The sequence below is a fragment of the Callospermophilus lateralis genome, chromosome 8, assembly GCF_048772815.1.
Source record: "Callospermophilus lateralis isolate mCalLat2 chromosome 8, mCalLat2.hap1, whole genome shotgun sequence".
Classification (NCBI taxonomy): Eukaryota; Metazoa; Chordata; class Mammalia; order Rodentia; family Sciuridae; genus Callospermophilus; species Callospermophilus lateralis.
The window spans coordinates 57,300,204-57,317,016 of record NC_135312.1 but is presented as its reverse complement, the minus strand read 5'-3'; the positions used below and the strand labels follow the sequence as shown (position 1 = coordinate 57,317,016).

The 16,813-nt window shown below is 34.0% G+C and overlaps 1 protein-coding gene across 1 annotated transcript; it reads left to right on the top strand.

Moving 5' to 3' along the window:
• Positions 1-43: 43 nt before the first annotated feature.
• Rchy1 (ring finger and CHY zinc finger domain containing 1) lies at positions 44-16,430 on the top strand. The gene is made up of 9 exons (XM_076864317.2): positions 44-253; positions 5,137-5,256; positions 5,974-6,089; positions 10,635-10,713; positions 12,792-12,836; positions 12,943-13,001; positions 13,091-13,117; positions 14,046-14,166; positions 15,777-16,430. Exons 1-9 carry the CDS (start codon positions 164-166, stop codon positions 15,903-15,905), a joined length of 786 nt encoding a protein of 261 aa, XP_076720432.1. The 5' UTR covers positions 44-163; the 3' UTR covers positions 15,906-16,430.
• Positions 16,431-16,813: the final 383 nt, after the last annotated feature.

Below are 16,813 nucleotides of genomic sequence, written 5' to 3'. Positions count from 1 at the left end.
CCCCGGGAACCGGAAATCCGGCTGCCCCTGGTCACGTGATCGGCCGCCATATCTATTCTGGTGTCAGCTGCGGCTGGGAGGGGGATCCGAGCGACGCTTCTTCTCTGGGCGTGGTTTTCCACCCGGGGGAAGGGTCTGCGGAGTGTGAGGGGAGGTGGAGGAGATGGCGGCAACTGCGCAGGAAGATGGAGTCCGCAGCCAAGGGCGAGGGCAGCGGGGCTGCGAGCACTATGACAGAGGATGTCTCCTGAAGGTGACGACTTCAGTGGGCTTTTCTCCGACGAGCTTCCGCTGGGTCAGGCTGGGGACGCGATGGGCAAAGCGGTTAGGCTTAGATTTGTTTGAGGTTGAGCTGTTTGTCAGGATACCTGCGCCTTCATCTGGAACTAGGTTCCACTAGTAGAGAACGTTTTTGTCAGGGCGACCATAAGCCCCAGGGTTCTTTTCTGTTTTTGTACTTTGCAAGCAAAACCCCTTCTTGTTGGCAAGACCTTGGGCTTACACGAAATTACTTTACCAATGGGTTTGTGAGTCTTTTGCTGTTGGAAGTAGACTGAGGCAGCGTCAGGCCTGAACTAGGCTGGTCTCCAGAACCACCTTTCAAGTGTATGATGAAATGGGGATAAGCAAGTGGAGAATCGGAATACAATTTCAATTCCTGGAGTAAAAAAACTTTACAGCCTTCCAGCTTCATGTCAATGAGAAACAGTATGTGTGAGATGGAAGACAAATCATGTGGTTACCATTAAATTGGAAATTCGGTATAGAAAAGTGCCTAGAATGTATTGTTATTTTTGCTATTTACTTTGAGAAGACGTCTTAGTCAATCTAGAGCTTTTTAAATTGGCACCCATCCAAGTAAAGTTTCATGATTTTTCTTGGAAGAAGCAGTATAAAGATTTTACCGAGATAGCCTGAGCTTTTGGGCTGGTAGTGTAGCTTATTACCAGAGCATGTGCTTAGGATGCGTGAGTCCATCGAGGCCCTGGGCTCAGCTCCCAGCAACCCCATCCTCCAAAAGAAAGCAAGCTTGAGTCCTGCAGCCTTATCCCCAAGTCTTTTATCTCTGCCCCTTAATATTTCTGTGATGTTTGAGCTAGTTAGCATGTAAATTAGGGATCTTAGAAGTTCCTCTTTCATAAAAAGTATGAGTATTACCTATTAAAGTGTGTGTGTAGTGTTTAGTAGGTGCATTCCTGGAGTGAGTAGTGTTAATTACCACCATCATGAATATCCACATCATTCTCACTTTACCAATCAACTCTGCTTATCACCCATCACAGTAATTAGAAGCAAGTGGCAATCTCAGGCAGGACAGCCTAAACCCATGTAGGCTATAGTTTGGTGATCATTGTTGCACTGCACTGGTTGAAGCTTTTTCAAAGTTGATCATTCATCAGATGTGTAAGGAAATTGAATGCTATCCTTCTGATTACATTTTTATTAAGATGTTCTAGTCTTCTTTCATACTTGATGTTTAAAACCTAATGTTTAATATCTTGCCCTGAGCCTTTCCAAAGAAACAACATAACTGAATCTAAATTTTGTAGCACTAAAATTCTTGGCTCTGGGCAAGTGTCATGAACTTTGTTGTTTCTCCCCCTCCTCTTCCTTAAATACTAGAGGCCAAATGAAGAGTTTCAAGGAGGAAATGATCAACTCGATTAAGTGGAGCTGTTTCAATAAGATAAGAACTGAGAATTAATGTTTGAATTTGGCAAAGAGGTCAGCAATGGTGATCTTGCCAAGAGAACTGTAATGGAGAGATCAAGATAAAGCCTGACTGGAGTGGGTACAAGAGAGAATGGAAGTGAAACTGAAAATAACACAGACCATTCTTCAAATTTTTCTATATTGAAGAAAGCTGTGGGAAAGCTGAGTTTTTTTCCACTTCAAGATAGGAGATGTTACAGCATGTAGTATATTCTTTAAAATAATTTAGTAGAGAACAATATAATCCAGGAGGAAGAGGGAAAACCATAAGTAGCCAAAGGGTGATGAGATCCATTGCATAAGTGGAGAGGTTGACTTTAGATTGAAGAATGAACTGACTATAGATTCTTTGTAAAGGAAGAGAAGGCTGAGGATGAAGTATATTAAGTTGGTTGATAAGAGTTCTGGAAGGATGTTTTCCTTTTATTACTTCTGTTTAATAGGGAAGGAACAAGGTCATCATCAGAGGATTAAGAGGGAGGAAGAAGTGTTAAGAGTTTTAAAGAGAGAGAAGATATGAAATGATCATCTAGATCCTAGATCTTTGACTCTAGAAGAATGAGGGGATTAACTAAGGAACTGGTTAAGATTCTACTTTTTTGAGTGGTTTTGACTTAAAAGGGAGACCAGACAGTGTGGTGGTTGGTGGTTTTTCTCTAACCATAGTCAGCTGCTTCTGATATAGATTGAGTAGGAAAGAGTTAAATTTAATTCTGGTTGATTTTGGCAGACATGTAGAGGAAGAGCAAGGAGAGAGCTAGGGAATACAAAAGGGGAGACTTGGAGTTACTTTGAAAGAGGAGGTAGTGGTTAGAGATTTTCATGCTTGAAATTGAATGTAAAGAAGATACAGTCCTTGTTCTGAAGCAGTGGTTTTCAGAGTGTAATGAATGGACGGAATGGACCACCTTGAGACTGTGAGGACAAAACTACTTTCTAAGGAACACTAGAATATTGTCCATTTCAGTGTGTTGACATTTGCACTTATGGTGGAAAGGCAATGATTAAAATTGTTAGCACCTGTGCATCAATCAGACTGTGGTACTGAACTAATACTACACATTTTTAAAAATGCCCTTTTGACAAAAAGGAAGGTTTTTATCAAGTGCTTTGGCTGTCTTGAGGAAGAAGCTCTTGTGCAATTGGATTGTGAAGTGAGCTAGTTGCTTTTTTCATGAAACAACTTTTTTTTTAAACTTTGGAAAAATCCTGATTATTTAGACTTTGGCATTTGGTAGACAGTCTCAAAAGAGTCAAGACTCAATACAAGAAAAACAATTGACAGTATTTGTTGCCAGTGATAAAATTTAAGTTTTTTGCAAAAACTAGAATTTTAGAAAACTCTTATTAGCTTTTGTGAGCTTGAAAGCTTCCCAATACCTAAAGATTTTTAATGATTTTTTTTTGTTGTTGTTGTTGCAATAATTGGGGATTGAACCTGGAGGCTCATACATCTTAGGCAAGCTCTGTACAACTGAGCCATATGGCCCCCATAAATGTAACTTTTTGATTGCATGTGAAATGTGAAATTTGGAAGATCTACATAACTAAGTGAACTGGTGTGTTCCAGATGACCAGTGCATGGATAAAATATTAATTCCAAGTGCAAGATAGATAATGAATTTTAATGAAAAAAGAAGGAAATTTTTATTGGTATTATTTCAGTTTCTGTGTTACTGCTAACCTTTAAGAGCTATTAAGTTTTGGTGTAGTATCAGAATATCCACAATTCTCTGAAAAAGCTATTAAAAAGCTTTTCAGCTTACATATTTGTGTGAGACCAGAATTTCTTCATGTGCTTCAACTACAGCTGATTGAATGCAGAAACAGATATGTGAATCCAGCTATTTAGGGGGAAAGAATAGTTATTTTTTTCATTATAGCCTATTATTTGTCTTACATGTAATGGACTTGTTACTTTTATTTTTTCAAAAATAATATTTTAGCCAGGTGTGGTGGCTTATGCCTGTAATCCCAGTGGCTTGGGAGGCTGAAACAGAAGGATCTTGAGTTCAAAGCCAGCTTCAGCAAAAGTGAGGCACTAAGCAACTCAGTAAGACCCTCTCTCTAAATAAAATGTAAAAATAGGGCTGGGGATGTGTGGCTCAGTGGTTGAGTGCCCCTGAGTTCAATCCCCGGTACCAAAAAAAAAAAAAAAAAATTTTTTTAAAGCCTGTCGCTTGAATATATCAAAGACATAATCCTAACATGAAAAGCGTATTAGGATCCTTAATTTTTAAGAGGATAAAGTCATCCTGAGACCCTGTAGAACAATGTTCTGAGGTATAACTCTCTGTGAGGAGGGTTGGAGGACTAGGCCATTGAAAGTAAGGAAGGCAAAGAATTCAGAGTTCAGGCTATTGGAACAATTCTCTTTGCAAGGATGTAGATCACTAAGATTGAGGACAAGAACAGTGTTGGAAAAAAAGGAAGTCAAGTATTAAAATCTTTAAAGAATGAATTATGTTGTGGTTATATCATGGCATAGGAAGTCTTCAGAAGTGAGAGGATCTGCAAGATTATAGTATAGTACTGGGTTAGCCTGTACTGGTTAGCCAACAAGATTACAGTATAGTGTTGATCTGGAAATTTCTCTCTCTCTCTCTCTCTCTCTCTCTCTCTCTTTTTTTTTTTTTAAATATTTTTTAGTTGTCAATACACCTTATTTTATTTATGTATATGTGGTGCTGAGAATCGAACCTAGTGCCTCACACATGACAGCCAAGTGCACTACCACTGAGCCACAACTCCAGCCCCTGAAAATCTCTTGATATACTAGTTAGGGTGAAGTTAATGAAAAGACCCAACAATAATGTTTAAAGAATAAAAAAAAGTTTGTTTATTTCTGCTTGGCAATTTCAAGATGAGTGGTCCCAATTAGTGATGAAGCTTTGTTGAATGTCACCATTCCATGTTTTAGGGTGTATTATGTCTGTGTGATCCAGCTGTAGTATAGCTGGATTTTCATGTGTCCAGGATGGAAAGAGTAGCTTTTTGTGGACAACTGACAGTCTTTGCCACTCTTGAAAATAAGAGCTCTTTTATTTGCAATATTAGGAAGATAGTTGATGATTAATGAATATTAGTGAAACAAAAGTATAATATTCTATGTGTAGGGGTTGAAGTATGTAAATGCATGTCCAAGACAGGTAGCCTGACTACTGTTTTTAGTAGATTGTCAGTCTAGGTATTTCCATCCTTCTTAATTCTTGTGTTTTAAGAGTGTTTTTAACTTTATACAAACATACAGATATTGAAGGGAATCATTAAAATAAAATAGTCCAAGAAACAATGAAACTAAGCAACTGATCCATTGATTGTACTCTTTGATTTTGTTCCAGGAGGAGGAAGAAATTTTCTATTTTTGATAGTAAACATGTCTTCTCTTGCTTTTTATGTCTCTTTCTCTCCCCTGGGTATTAGGCGCCTTGCTGTGACAAGCTTTATACTTGCCGGTTGTGTCATGATAACAATGAAGATCATCAGCTAGACCGCTTTAAAGTAAAGGAAGTGCAGTGTATAAACTGTGAAAAAATTCAACATGTAAGATTTTATGTCATATTTCTGTTTTTTTTTAAAGATTTGAAAAATATTACTAAAAATTGCAAATAAGACTTTAGACATAACTCTTGAAGTAAGCAATATGTTAGATATTTAAAAACTTAAAAGAAGCTAATCTTCAACAAATTCTAGATATTCAAATAGTAGTTCAAAATATTTTAGTAAATTTTTTTGTATTTTTTATTGTCCATTATAATTATACATACTGGTGGAATTCGTTGTTACATATTCGTTAATGCATATGGTATAACATCATTCCCTGTTATTCCCCCCCCCTCAAATGATCCCTTTCTTCTACTCTACTGGTCTCCCTTTTTTTTTTGTACAGTGTATGATAAAGAAACACAATGAAAAGTTAACAGTGATTTTCCAGGTGATCGGATCATCAGCAATTTGAATTTTCTCTATTTTTTTATATTTGTTCTAATTAGCTATACATGATAGCAGAATGTATGGAGCACAACTTTTCATTTCTCTGGTTGTACACAATGCAGAGTCATACCACAAGTGCATACATGTACCTAGGGTAATGATTTTCATCTCATTCCACTATTGTTCCTGCCCCCGTTCCCTTTGATTTTCATGAGATCCCCTACCTTTTTTTTTCCTTTCCTTTTTCCTCTAGTTTTCACACATGAGAGAAAACATGACCCTTGACTTTCTGAAATTTACTCTAATTTTAAATTATGTCTTTTTTAGGCCCAACAGACTTGTGAAGAGTGTAGCACATTGTTTGGAGAATATTATTGCAGTATTTGCCATCTGTTTGACAAAGATAAGAAGCAGTATCATTGTGAAAACTGTGGAATTTGTAGGTACTGTGTGTAAAATATTATTTTCTAATACTTCTAATATACCTGGGCAATTGATGTTTTAGAATCAACATTACTGTGATATCATTTACATCTGATAAAATTCATTTATTTGAAGTGTCCAGTGAGTTTTGATATCTTTTTCTGTTGATATCTATCTCTGTATTTATCTATATCTATATATCTGTTACATATTCTAAAAAGTTTTATCATGCCTCTTCTTGTAATAATCATTTAACTTTCCCATCAACTACTATGTAGCTATATTAAATTTTAACTTTGGAATATTAAATATAGTTAATATTGGGTCATAAAATGTGTTCTTTATTCCCTAATTGCAGAAATTTTTTTTGAATTTTTTAAATTTTCACATTATTTGTTTCCTTCTAAATACTTTTGCATACATATCTGTCTTCAGCATTCGACCATTTATAAACCATATTAAGTAAATTTTGGGTAAAAACATAAAAGATAGAAAAACACTATCACGTAGTTTAAGCAAAGTGAAATGGCATTATTGGTTCAAAATATTTGTGATTTGAATTTCTTCCTATTAAATTGTGTTTTGAAGTCCTTCCTAATAAATAATGTGACTAGATGAGGATGCCATAATATATTCTTTTGTTCTTAGAAATACATGGTTCATTTCTTTCTCTCTCTCTCTTTTTTTTTTTTTTTTTTTAGGGGGCGAGGGAGAGTGCTGGGGATTAAACCCAGAGCCTTGCACATGGAACACAAGTGCTCTCTCACTGAGCTGTATCTCTAGCCCCTGTCCTTTCCTGACTGAGACTATTCATCTAAGATATCATCATCTGAAAACCATAATCTGATTTATTGATTAGAGCATCAGTTTTATCATCATTATTAGAGTCCCGAGCAATGGTCGCAACTGGGACTGATTTTTCCCTCAGAGGATATTTGGCAATGTTTGGAGACATTGTTTGGTTGTCACATCCAGGAATTGGGGTGATACCATGGCATTTATTGAATAGAGGCCAAAGATGCTGCTAAAGATGAGACAGTTCCCTACCACAACATTTTTCTGTTCTAGCCAGGCATGATGATACAGTCCTATAATCCCAGTGACTTGGGAGATGAGTCAGAAGGATTGCCAACCTTGGCAAGTTAGACTATCCTTCCCCCCTGCCCCCAACCCAAAAAAATTATCAGGCCCAAAATATTAACGGTGGAGAGAAACCCCAGATTAGAATGTTGCTATCTGCCTCTTTGCATTTATTTTCTGTGTCTAAAATTTCTTCTGTTGGTTTTTTTCTACTTGCCATTATGGGTGAAAAAGGAAAAATTCTGATCTTTCAACTGTGTCCAGACTCTTATACCTTCTTGATGTGATACAGCACAGCATGAAAAAAACAAAAACAAACTGATCTTGCAGTAGTGATTAATTTAATAGTATATCATTCTTTTGGATGTTCCAAACATACTTCCCATTTTAGTCTTTTGGTTGGGATAGTGGGAAAAATTGATAAGTAGTGTGAAAAAATTACTTGGATACTGAAATATCAGAATGTTTCAAGGTATAGGAAAAATAAGATCATTAAGATTCCGTAAGTCAAATTTATAAAAGGGTTCAGCAACCTATATGGTAGTTGCAAAATGGAATGAATTTAGCTTATTCAAGAAAATACATTTTCTCCTTGTTCTTCAGAAGATCTCAATAATGTCATAAATTATTAATCTTTAAAATAGAATTGATTATAAAAACAACTGACCCAGAGTACAGAATGGATGTTGTATAGTTGATGAGATTGGGTACATTTGGGGTGGTATGACAATAAACTGGATGTTGTATGATAAAAGCTTTTGCAACTATAAAGATTTGATAAAGGCTGAATTTAATTTACATCCTTTCTCAAAGAGTTTTTAGGGTTTTAATAGTTGGTTATAAAGTCCTTTTTACATTCACTGGAACATAATTAGTAATGTCTAGTTAAAGTATAGAGTACCTAAGAAATTCTCAAATAAAAATGTTTCATATTTTATACTATTATAAAATTGTGTGACTCAAGTTTTAGAGTCCACTTCAAGTGGGTATTTTAGGTGGTATTATATCTGTTGTCATCGTTCAAAAATCTTTGAAATGTCTATTTTGCAGTTGTTTTTGGTGAGTGCTGATAGCACAATGAAAATTCACCAAGAGCTGTAGAATTCTTGTTTTGATTTTTTAAAAATTTGCTAAAAGATACTCTGAGCAAAATTAAATAAGATTGACTGATAAATACTATCTTTTTTCAGAAGTGATGAGACCATCAAAATATTACTATTGTTTTTTAAATAAAAACGATTAAAAGACAAGTAAAAGATAACTTGTGCAATTGCAGCATTGTTGGAAACCCTCTCATAACTTAAAAAAATAATCTCATTAGTGTATGAATTCTTACATTTTTATTTAAAGGTCTGATACACATTTATGCTTATGAATAACTGACATTTTAAATCAGAGGAAAGAGTATTAGGATAATTGATTATCTGTGCCATTGCTAATTGCCTGTTCTTTGGGAGTGGGCAAATGCAATTGAAGTGAATTTTCTGAAAAAGTTTAACAAAAGGATTTCAATAAAACTTTGTTGAAGGAATCCCCTTAACGTTTCCTTGTTCCCCCCCAAATTTGGTGACCTACTAACAAAGGTTCTCTTGCTAATTCACGTTAAATATTGTGCCTGCACTGAGTTGTGAAAGGGCTGAACTGGGCTTAGAATGAGCTGGCCCAGAAGAGCTTGCAAATGCCAAACAGAAGTAGTTTGTGCTAGCAGCTTCAACCTGCATGAATTCACTGTGTTCTCAAGGAGAACACTCTGCTTTGTTTGTGGTTGAAATATCATTCAGCAAAACTCTTCACCGCTCTGGGAAATAAAAAATTGACTCTTAAAACTCTGTATTTTCATTAGATTGTAGTTTTAGCATCTTGTGAAATACACTACATACAGTAGTGGCTTAAGCAAGGTAGGTGTTTATTTCTCATGGGAAAGTCTAAATTATGTAGTTAACAGGAGCCCAGTATTTTTTTTTTTTTTTTTTACATGTTCTTGTTCTTGTGTCCCTAGGACATTTTCTTGCCTGTGTAGTCTAATGGTTTATATTCTGACCAGTGGAAAGCGGGTAGGTGAGGGGAAGACAAACCCTTTCTTCTTAAGGGTACCACACAAAATTTTGTTTTTCTCTTCTGTTTGCAACCTCCAAAAAGGTTAGAAAATAGCCTTTATTTAGGATGACTCCGAAAAGCTCAGTGCCTAGCTAAATGTTCTATTATCATGAAAGAGCAGAGAATAGAAATGTAGGAACAACTAGCAATGTCATCTGGACCATATGTAACAAATCTCAAATGGACTGAGGAAAAAATAAATGAATGAAAAGCTGTAGGTATTAATAGACAAAGGAGGATGTGTTTATAATTTGTAGTTTACAGAAGTCTTTCCTAAATAATAGGCAGAAAGCACAAGATGTAAAAGGGAAACATTTGATGCCATTTTTAGTGTGTGGGAATTAAAAATGACTATAGTTGGTCATGGTGACACACACCTGTAGTCCCAACTAGCTGGGAGGCTAAGGCAATTGAAGTGAGTTTTCTGAAAAAGGAGGATCAAGAATTTGAGGCTAGCTTGGGCAACATAGTGAGACCCTGTCTGGGGTTTGGTGGGAGAAACGGCTGTATGACAAAGAGATGAGACCAGAAAAGTAAACATAACAAATGCAAATGAAAAAGATTAATATCTGGGCTATATAAAGACCTTCTTTGAATTTGGTAAAAGACAAATACTCCAGTAAAATTTAAAAAATAGGCAGAGTATATCAACAGATAATCTACAGAAAAATCCAATGGTTCATAAACATTAAAGTGTATTCTTTCTCATAATTTGAGAAACACAAATTAAAATTGCATATTTTATAAAGGCTGTTATATATGTAACTAGTTCTAGTGAGTTTATGGGATCCAAGGATGCTATCATGCACAGTTGGTGGAAATGTAAATTAGTACTGCCTTTTTGGAGCTGTTTGACTGCATCACAATTAATGATCTAATAACCTCTGAATCAATAGTTTCATTTTTAGGAATCTTGTAAAAAATAATCAAAATGTAGGCTAAGTGTTATCTGGACAAGAGTGTTTATGGTATCACTGTAGCGAAAGATTGTAAATTATATGAATAAGAGACCATTCTTAAAATTTTTAGCATATATCCATACCATGTTAATACTTTGTAGCTATTAAGAATGAAGTAGTTTTATACAGACAGTAAAATAATCCTCAGGATAAATTGTTAAGTAAAAAAGTTGTAGAACAGCATATATGGAAAGAATCTACTTATATAAGGAGTGTAATGCAAATTGTGTGTATCTTTCACACCTCTTTTTCTCCCTATAAGTTCATTTTATAGGGAAAAGAGAAAGCCTTGAAGGGTAGATACCATTCTGTTTACAGTGCTAAATTTTGGAGAGGGACATTGGCGAGATGGGGGTTTACCCTGTATTCCTCAGGTTGTCACTGTAGTAAAAAGTAATCTAATCTTTTGGCTTTCATATGTTTTGTTAGGATTGGTCCAAAGGAAGATTTTTTCCACTGTTTGAAATGTAACTTATGCCTAGCTATGAATCTTCAAGGAAAACATAAGGTATATAATTCAGTTTGCATAATTTTTGAAATATTGCAATGTTTTTAAAAATCAGCTTAAATTCTAATATATTTTGGAAGTATGATAATTTTTAGATATTAGCAAGTACAACTCTATATGTTACGTTTTAAAAAAGCACTATTAAGTAGGTATTCTAAAATATACACCTGAACATATGATGTTGTACAATTTCTTTTCTGTAGTGTAAGAATGCTGAGGCCAGTTATTAGCATAATGTTGATAAATTCTAAGTTGGTTTATAGATTCTGATCATTGGTGCTGCTTTTGTGATTTACAGGAAAAATACTGAGCAGTATAACCTATTCACTGAACATTCTGTGAAAATTTAGAAAGATTTTTATATTTCCATAATTAAGACAAATATTTTAAATCTGGATACAGGTATTTTATTATAATCCCAGGCTCTCCCTTATTGTTTAAAAACTATCTAATAAAGGTTTAAATTTATAGTACTGATTCTACCTACTATATGAATTTGGAGAATGGGGAATTGGTGTGGAGTGAAGTATAAATGATATTTTACAGGTATAGGAAATTCCAGATAAGGGAGAACAGTGAGTATCAACATTGTGTGCATGTGTTAGAGATTGGAAAGAAAGTATTTGAAATAATTTGCTTAGCACTCAACTAGGTTCAGTAGAAGACAAGGAAAAGAGGTTCTTGTAGAAATATAATCTTAGCTAGTACCTGGCCTAAATAATAAAGATGAGTAATGAACATGTAGGAGATGGTAACAGGGAATTGGGGGAAAAGAACTGGGGCTTTTAAAGAAGAATTCCAAGATTTTCAGTCCTGGTTTAAGGTACTTGATTAGTAGATAGTGAATTTATTAAAGATTGAACTTGGCTTTATAAACTTAATTTTAGGGTGAGAGCTAGATAAGGTAGTGGAGAGAATTTGAAGTTGATAGCCTCTTATAGATTGTGTTCTTGTGGTGCTGTTCTATGCTCCAAAGCATGTGTAGAGTTTGTGTAAGTGCATACAACCAATTCATTGCATGCTTACAGCATCTTTTACATTTCATCAACTCAAAGCTGTCAGATACATTATGGTTGCAGAGATCTTAAAATGTCTGTGAAGTACGCTTTAGAACAAAATGAAATATCTATTAGTTTTATTTTATATATAAGGAAAATAAGACTAAAGAAGTGGTGGCTTGTCTAAATTTTAGGGGCTCATAAATGTTAGAGCAGGGATTACAATCTCCTGATTTAAAATTTATTATTTTGAGGACTTTACTCTGCATTATACTCCATTGTCTTTAACTATACATATTTTCTTTTATGATTTTTTGTTCTTTTTTTTTTTTTGGTAAGTTATCTTGTATTGCCTGTATGTTAGTAAGTTCTTTTCAGGTGCTTCCATTAAAAGCAAGGGATGGTATGATGCTTTCCCTTCTCTTTCTTCATGTAATCAGATATTAAGCCTTACTAAACTAAGAACTCAAGCTCTGAAGTCAGTCTCCTGGGACTCAAATTTAATTCCGCCTCCTAAGTGTGCAACTTTGTCAGTTACTTAGCTTCTCTAGGCCTTTCTAATCTATAAAATGAAGTTATAATTTTACCTTTTATCATCTAGGGTTGAGAGTTAATTGAGTTTATGTGGTACTTTACTTAACAAATAGCATATAGTAAATCTCAGTATGAGCTATTATTTTTACTATTAATATTCTTATTTATTGGCTTAGCATACCAATTTAGGGCAGTTACTTTGTAGTAAAACACATATAAAATAGAAAGTTTTCAAACATTACTATCTTTGGAGCTTGGGTGTAAGTAATACTTGATTCCCTGATTCAGTTTCCTTATCTTTTTAATGAAGGTACTCTGAATAGTGCAGATTTATTGAACATTTTCCTTGTTTTAGGTATTGTGTCTGCTCTGACATAGTTGTGAAAATCAAGGAATTATTAATTTTATCTGACATACAAGAAATGTGTATTAGGGTTACCTATTGTTTTTAGTAAGTTGATTCTATCATTTTTATTATTACTACTACTATTATATCTGGCATTTTTATCTATTTAAGCTTTTGTTAATGTTTCTCTTTTAAAACAGTGTATTGAAAATGTTTCCCGGCAGAATTGTCCAATATGTTTGGAGGTAAGCTTAAAATATTTTTCACTTTGGAAATCTTCCTTCTTGAATTTAGAATACTTTGATATTTATATTGTCATCAAACAAGCACTAACATTTTTTTTCTTTATAGGACATTCATACATCCCGTGTTGTTGCTCATGTCTTACCATGCGGACATCTTTTACATAGGTAAAATAACTTTCTTTTTCCTCAAAGATGTTTGAAAATAGTGAAGAGAGTTTTTGTTTTTACTGAAACAATATTACTTTTTCTTTCAGAACATGCTATGAAGAAATGCTGAAAGAGTGAGTATTTGAGATTTTAAGTAATTGTGAGATGTCTTTTTTGTGTGTGCTTTTGGGGGTAGGGAGGTAGGCAGACATGACTGCTATTCACACTGTATTAGGCATGGCATATACTTAAATTGACATGAGTAAGTAGGTGAATAGTGTTAAACCAGGTAAGGCATCTTGGAGGATATAGAGCTACACATTTGTCCCCATGTCTCTATCATCTCTATTATGCTTTATCTTATTCCATAACTTGAGTTAAATATCTCTTGTTATGTAGGTATACTTATCAGGAAACACAGTCTGTTCATGGTGTTTGAAAGACACTGAGGAATGTTGCTGAAATTTTTGTTTGGTTATTGTATTGGTCCAGTAATAAATTGCAAAGAAAATTGGTAAAGAAATTATCTAAAACTGGAACTAAAATGATATGAGAAGTAGTTAGGAAAAAAGAGACTGTATAATGTATTTTGGTTCTATGAATTGATGATCAGAAATTGTGATTTAATAGCCAAACAGAAGGAAACATTTTTTCAAATTTTTAGAAAGGAAATAATATGATCTGAATATCTTTTAGGGAATACAGTCTCTTCCTTGCATGAATGTATTAAGAACCTGAGGTTGCTTAACTAAGGAATAGCTTGACTGATGTTTTTAAGTATATGAAATATATTTTACAAAGACTGTGAACTGATTTCTCTCCATTTTAGCAAACTGAGGAAAAAGACTTAGGGTTTAAAAGTACTGTAAGATACTGGATTTAATTTAAAGCTTTTATAACGTAAGGGTTCCTAAAGAGATTTTTCTTGAAATAGAATAAATTTTATAGAATAATGCCTTATCTTGGATGACTTATGTGCCAGTTAGCTTGCATCTTCTTATATGCTCAAGTTGAAATACCCTCTATTAAATATTCAGAAAATAACTTTTCTGTCTCTTCCAGAGGCTACAGATGTCCGTTATGTATGCACTCTGCTTTAGATATGACTCGGTACTGGAGGCAGCTGGATGATGAGGTAGCACAGACTCCTATGCCATCAGAATATCAGAACATGACTGTGGATGTGAGTAGAATCAGTTCTTAAAACTTTTCAGGTTTCTTATTGATATTCTTAAAAAATTTTTATCCTTTTACTTAGATTTGTCTGGAAAATATAACTTTGATATAAATTGCATTGTGATGATTAATGGGAAGGACAAAATGATTTTTAAATTTTAGTTGTGTTGAGCTAAACCCAAGAAAAAAGTCCTAAGAATACCTTTGTGTGGTTTTTCCCAACACTAGATGGCAGGCAAAAACTTTATTCTGAATTATTTGCACATTACCTGCCAGTCAATAATGAAACTGGATAGAGGTGGATCACTGATGTTTTATTTTCATTTTTATTTGTATTTATTTCAAATGTTTATTGAAGGAGAACATGTTCTCTGATTTTTGAAGTTTAAATTTTGTTTTTTGATGTTTATTACCCTTTTTATTCTATCTTAGTCTTATTTTATTTGGTCTCAACTAATTAGCTTATAACCTAAAGTATAAGAAGTATTTCTATGCCTTTTGCTTTACAGAAAATGACCATCTTTATTCTACTAATTGAGATGTGCAGCTCTACTAGTCTGTTCTTAGCATAGTATTGAGTTATAGATCAGAATGAGAAAGCTAAATTGCTTTCTGATGCTTTAATAATTTTGGCACATATAAAATACTTCCTCAAACAAGAATAAAACCAATTTTTAAAAATTTTATTCACTCTGGAAAGTTTTTTAATTCATTTGGGAAATTGAATTGTTAAGACAGTGAAAGATGATCATTTTTAGACTAGTGAGAATCCTGTGATGTTTTACTAGAGGCTGAAGTGTGCTATTTCATGTAGATTTTTTTTTTAAAATAATAGCTTTGTTAGGTTATAATTCATGTGCACACCTCATTCCTTTGTTAGTATATTCATGGAATTATACAAAGATCACCATAATTTTAGAACATTTTTATTACCTCCCAAAGAAATCCTGTTTCCAGTAGTAGTCACTGGGCTCCTCAGGCCTAGACAACCACTAATCTTTCCACATTTAGACAGTATTTTTAAAAGAATAGTTTTCCAAATTATAATTTAAAGCAAATTTGGAAATTTTCTGCTTATGATGGTATGACTGAAATGAATGCTTTTAATGTGTAGTGATGATATTGATCTGTTTTTAGGTTAATGCCTAATTTTTCATGAGCTCACTTTGTACCTAAAGAGATGAATTTTATTAAAGGGTGTTTTATTGTCATTTTGGGGATGAGACAAGAGTCTCCTGTCTCTACTCAATTTTAGAAATCACTCCTTTTAAAATTTTTTCATTTTTATTTTTATTTTTTTATTTTGAGACAGGGTCTTGATAGGTTGCTGAGATTGGCCTAAAACTTGTGATCCTTCTGCCTCGTCCTCCAGTGCAGCTGGGATTACAACCTTGTGCCACTATGCCCAGCACTGTATTTTCATTTTCTAAGTTTGAAGTTTTTGATACTTTTTTAGAGTTTTCAGTGAAAAAAGAGATTTCTACTTGTGGAAATGTTTAAGTATGTGTATCTTTGCATCTTTAATATGCTTGTCAAGAGATTGTTATAAGCAGACAATGCCACTTATATCAATAACATTTAAAGTACTTACCTTGAATTCATCTCTTCACTTTTCAGATTCTCTGCAATGACTGCAATGGACGATCTACAGTCCAGTTCCATATTTTAGGCATGAAATGTAAGATCTGTGAATCCTACAATACTGCTCAAGCTGGAGGACGTAGAATTTCACTAGATCAGCAATAAGCAGCCTATACTTCACTGGAAAACTCAGCTTTTGTGATACAGAAAAAAGCTCAATGGCTGATGTTATACTGTGTCATAATCTGTGCATTGGAGTTGATGTGTTTTGTACTAGTGTCACAGCATAAAATCATATTACAAGTACTTATGGATTCAGGGTCTCTTTATAGAATTATCATAGCTCTTTATTGGATGAAAGCCTCTGTGCTTGTGTTTTGATTGGAAATTCCTTTAGTGTCAGTTGTTTGGAAGCCAATGATGTTTGCCATTGATATACATATTCATAGAAGTATGATATATTTTCATGAAACTAAGTGACACTGTGTTCACAGAATTGATAGAACTGCACTTAATTCTCAGTAGTGTTCTTGACTTTAAGGGCTGTGCTATAATGAGAATAAGTTCTACCTAATTGTTTAAACCTAATTATCTATGCTTTCAATTTTTCTAAGACAGTCCTTAGGATCCTCTAAGTGAATTTTGATGTAATAAATGCTAATAAAATTATATCAAAAGATTTTTATAGAAGTTTTTTCTCAAGATTGTGTATTTTTGACTCATAACGGCAATATGATGTTTCATAAGCTAAAATAAATCCTCCTTTCTTTTGAGGTATTCTTCTATGAGAGCAGTTAGAAAAATGTTATGTAAAATACTGTGACTTTCTCAGAGCCTTGCTTAAATAGCAATATTGAAAATAATTTATGTAGGTGGCCCAAAATTATTTTTCAAAGAATTAGTCATCCTTCAGCAGGTATTTATTGGATAACTGTTGTGTACCAGAAATGGTTCTAAAGTTGCAGACAGCAGTGAACAGTAAAGACAGAAGTCCCTGCCCTCATGGCGGTACATTCTAGTGTTGCACATATTTGATTAGCACATTCCTTGTTTGTCCTTGTTGTAAATGAATG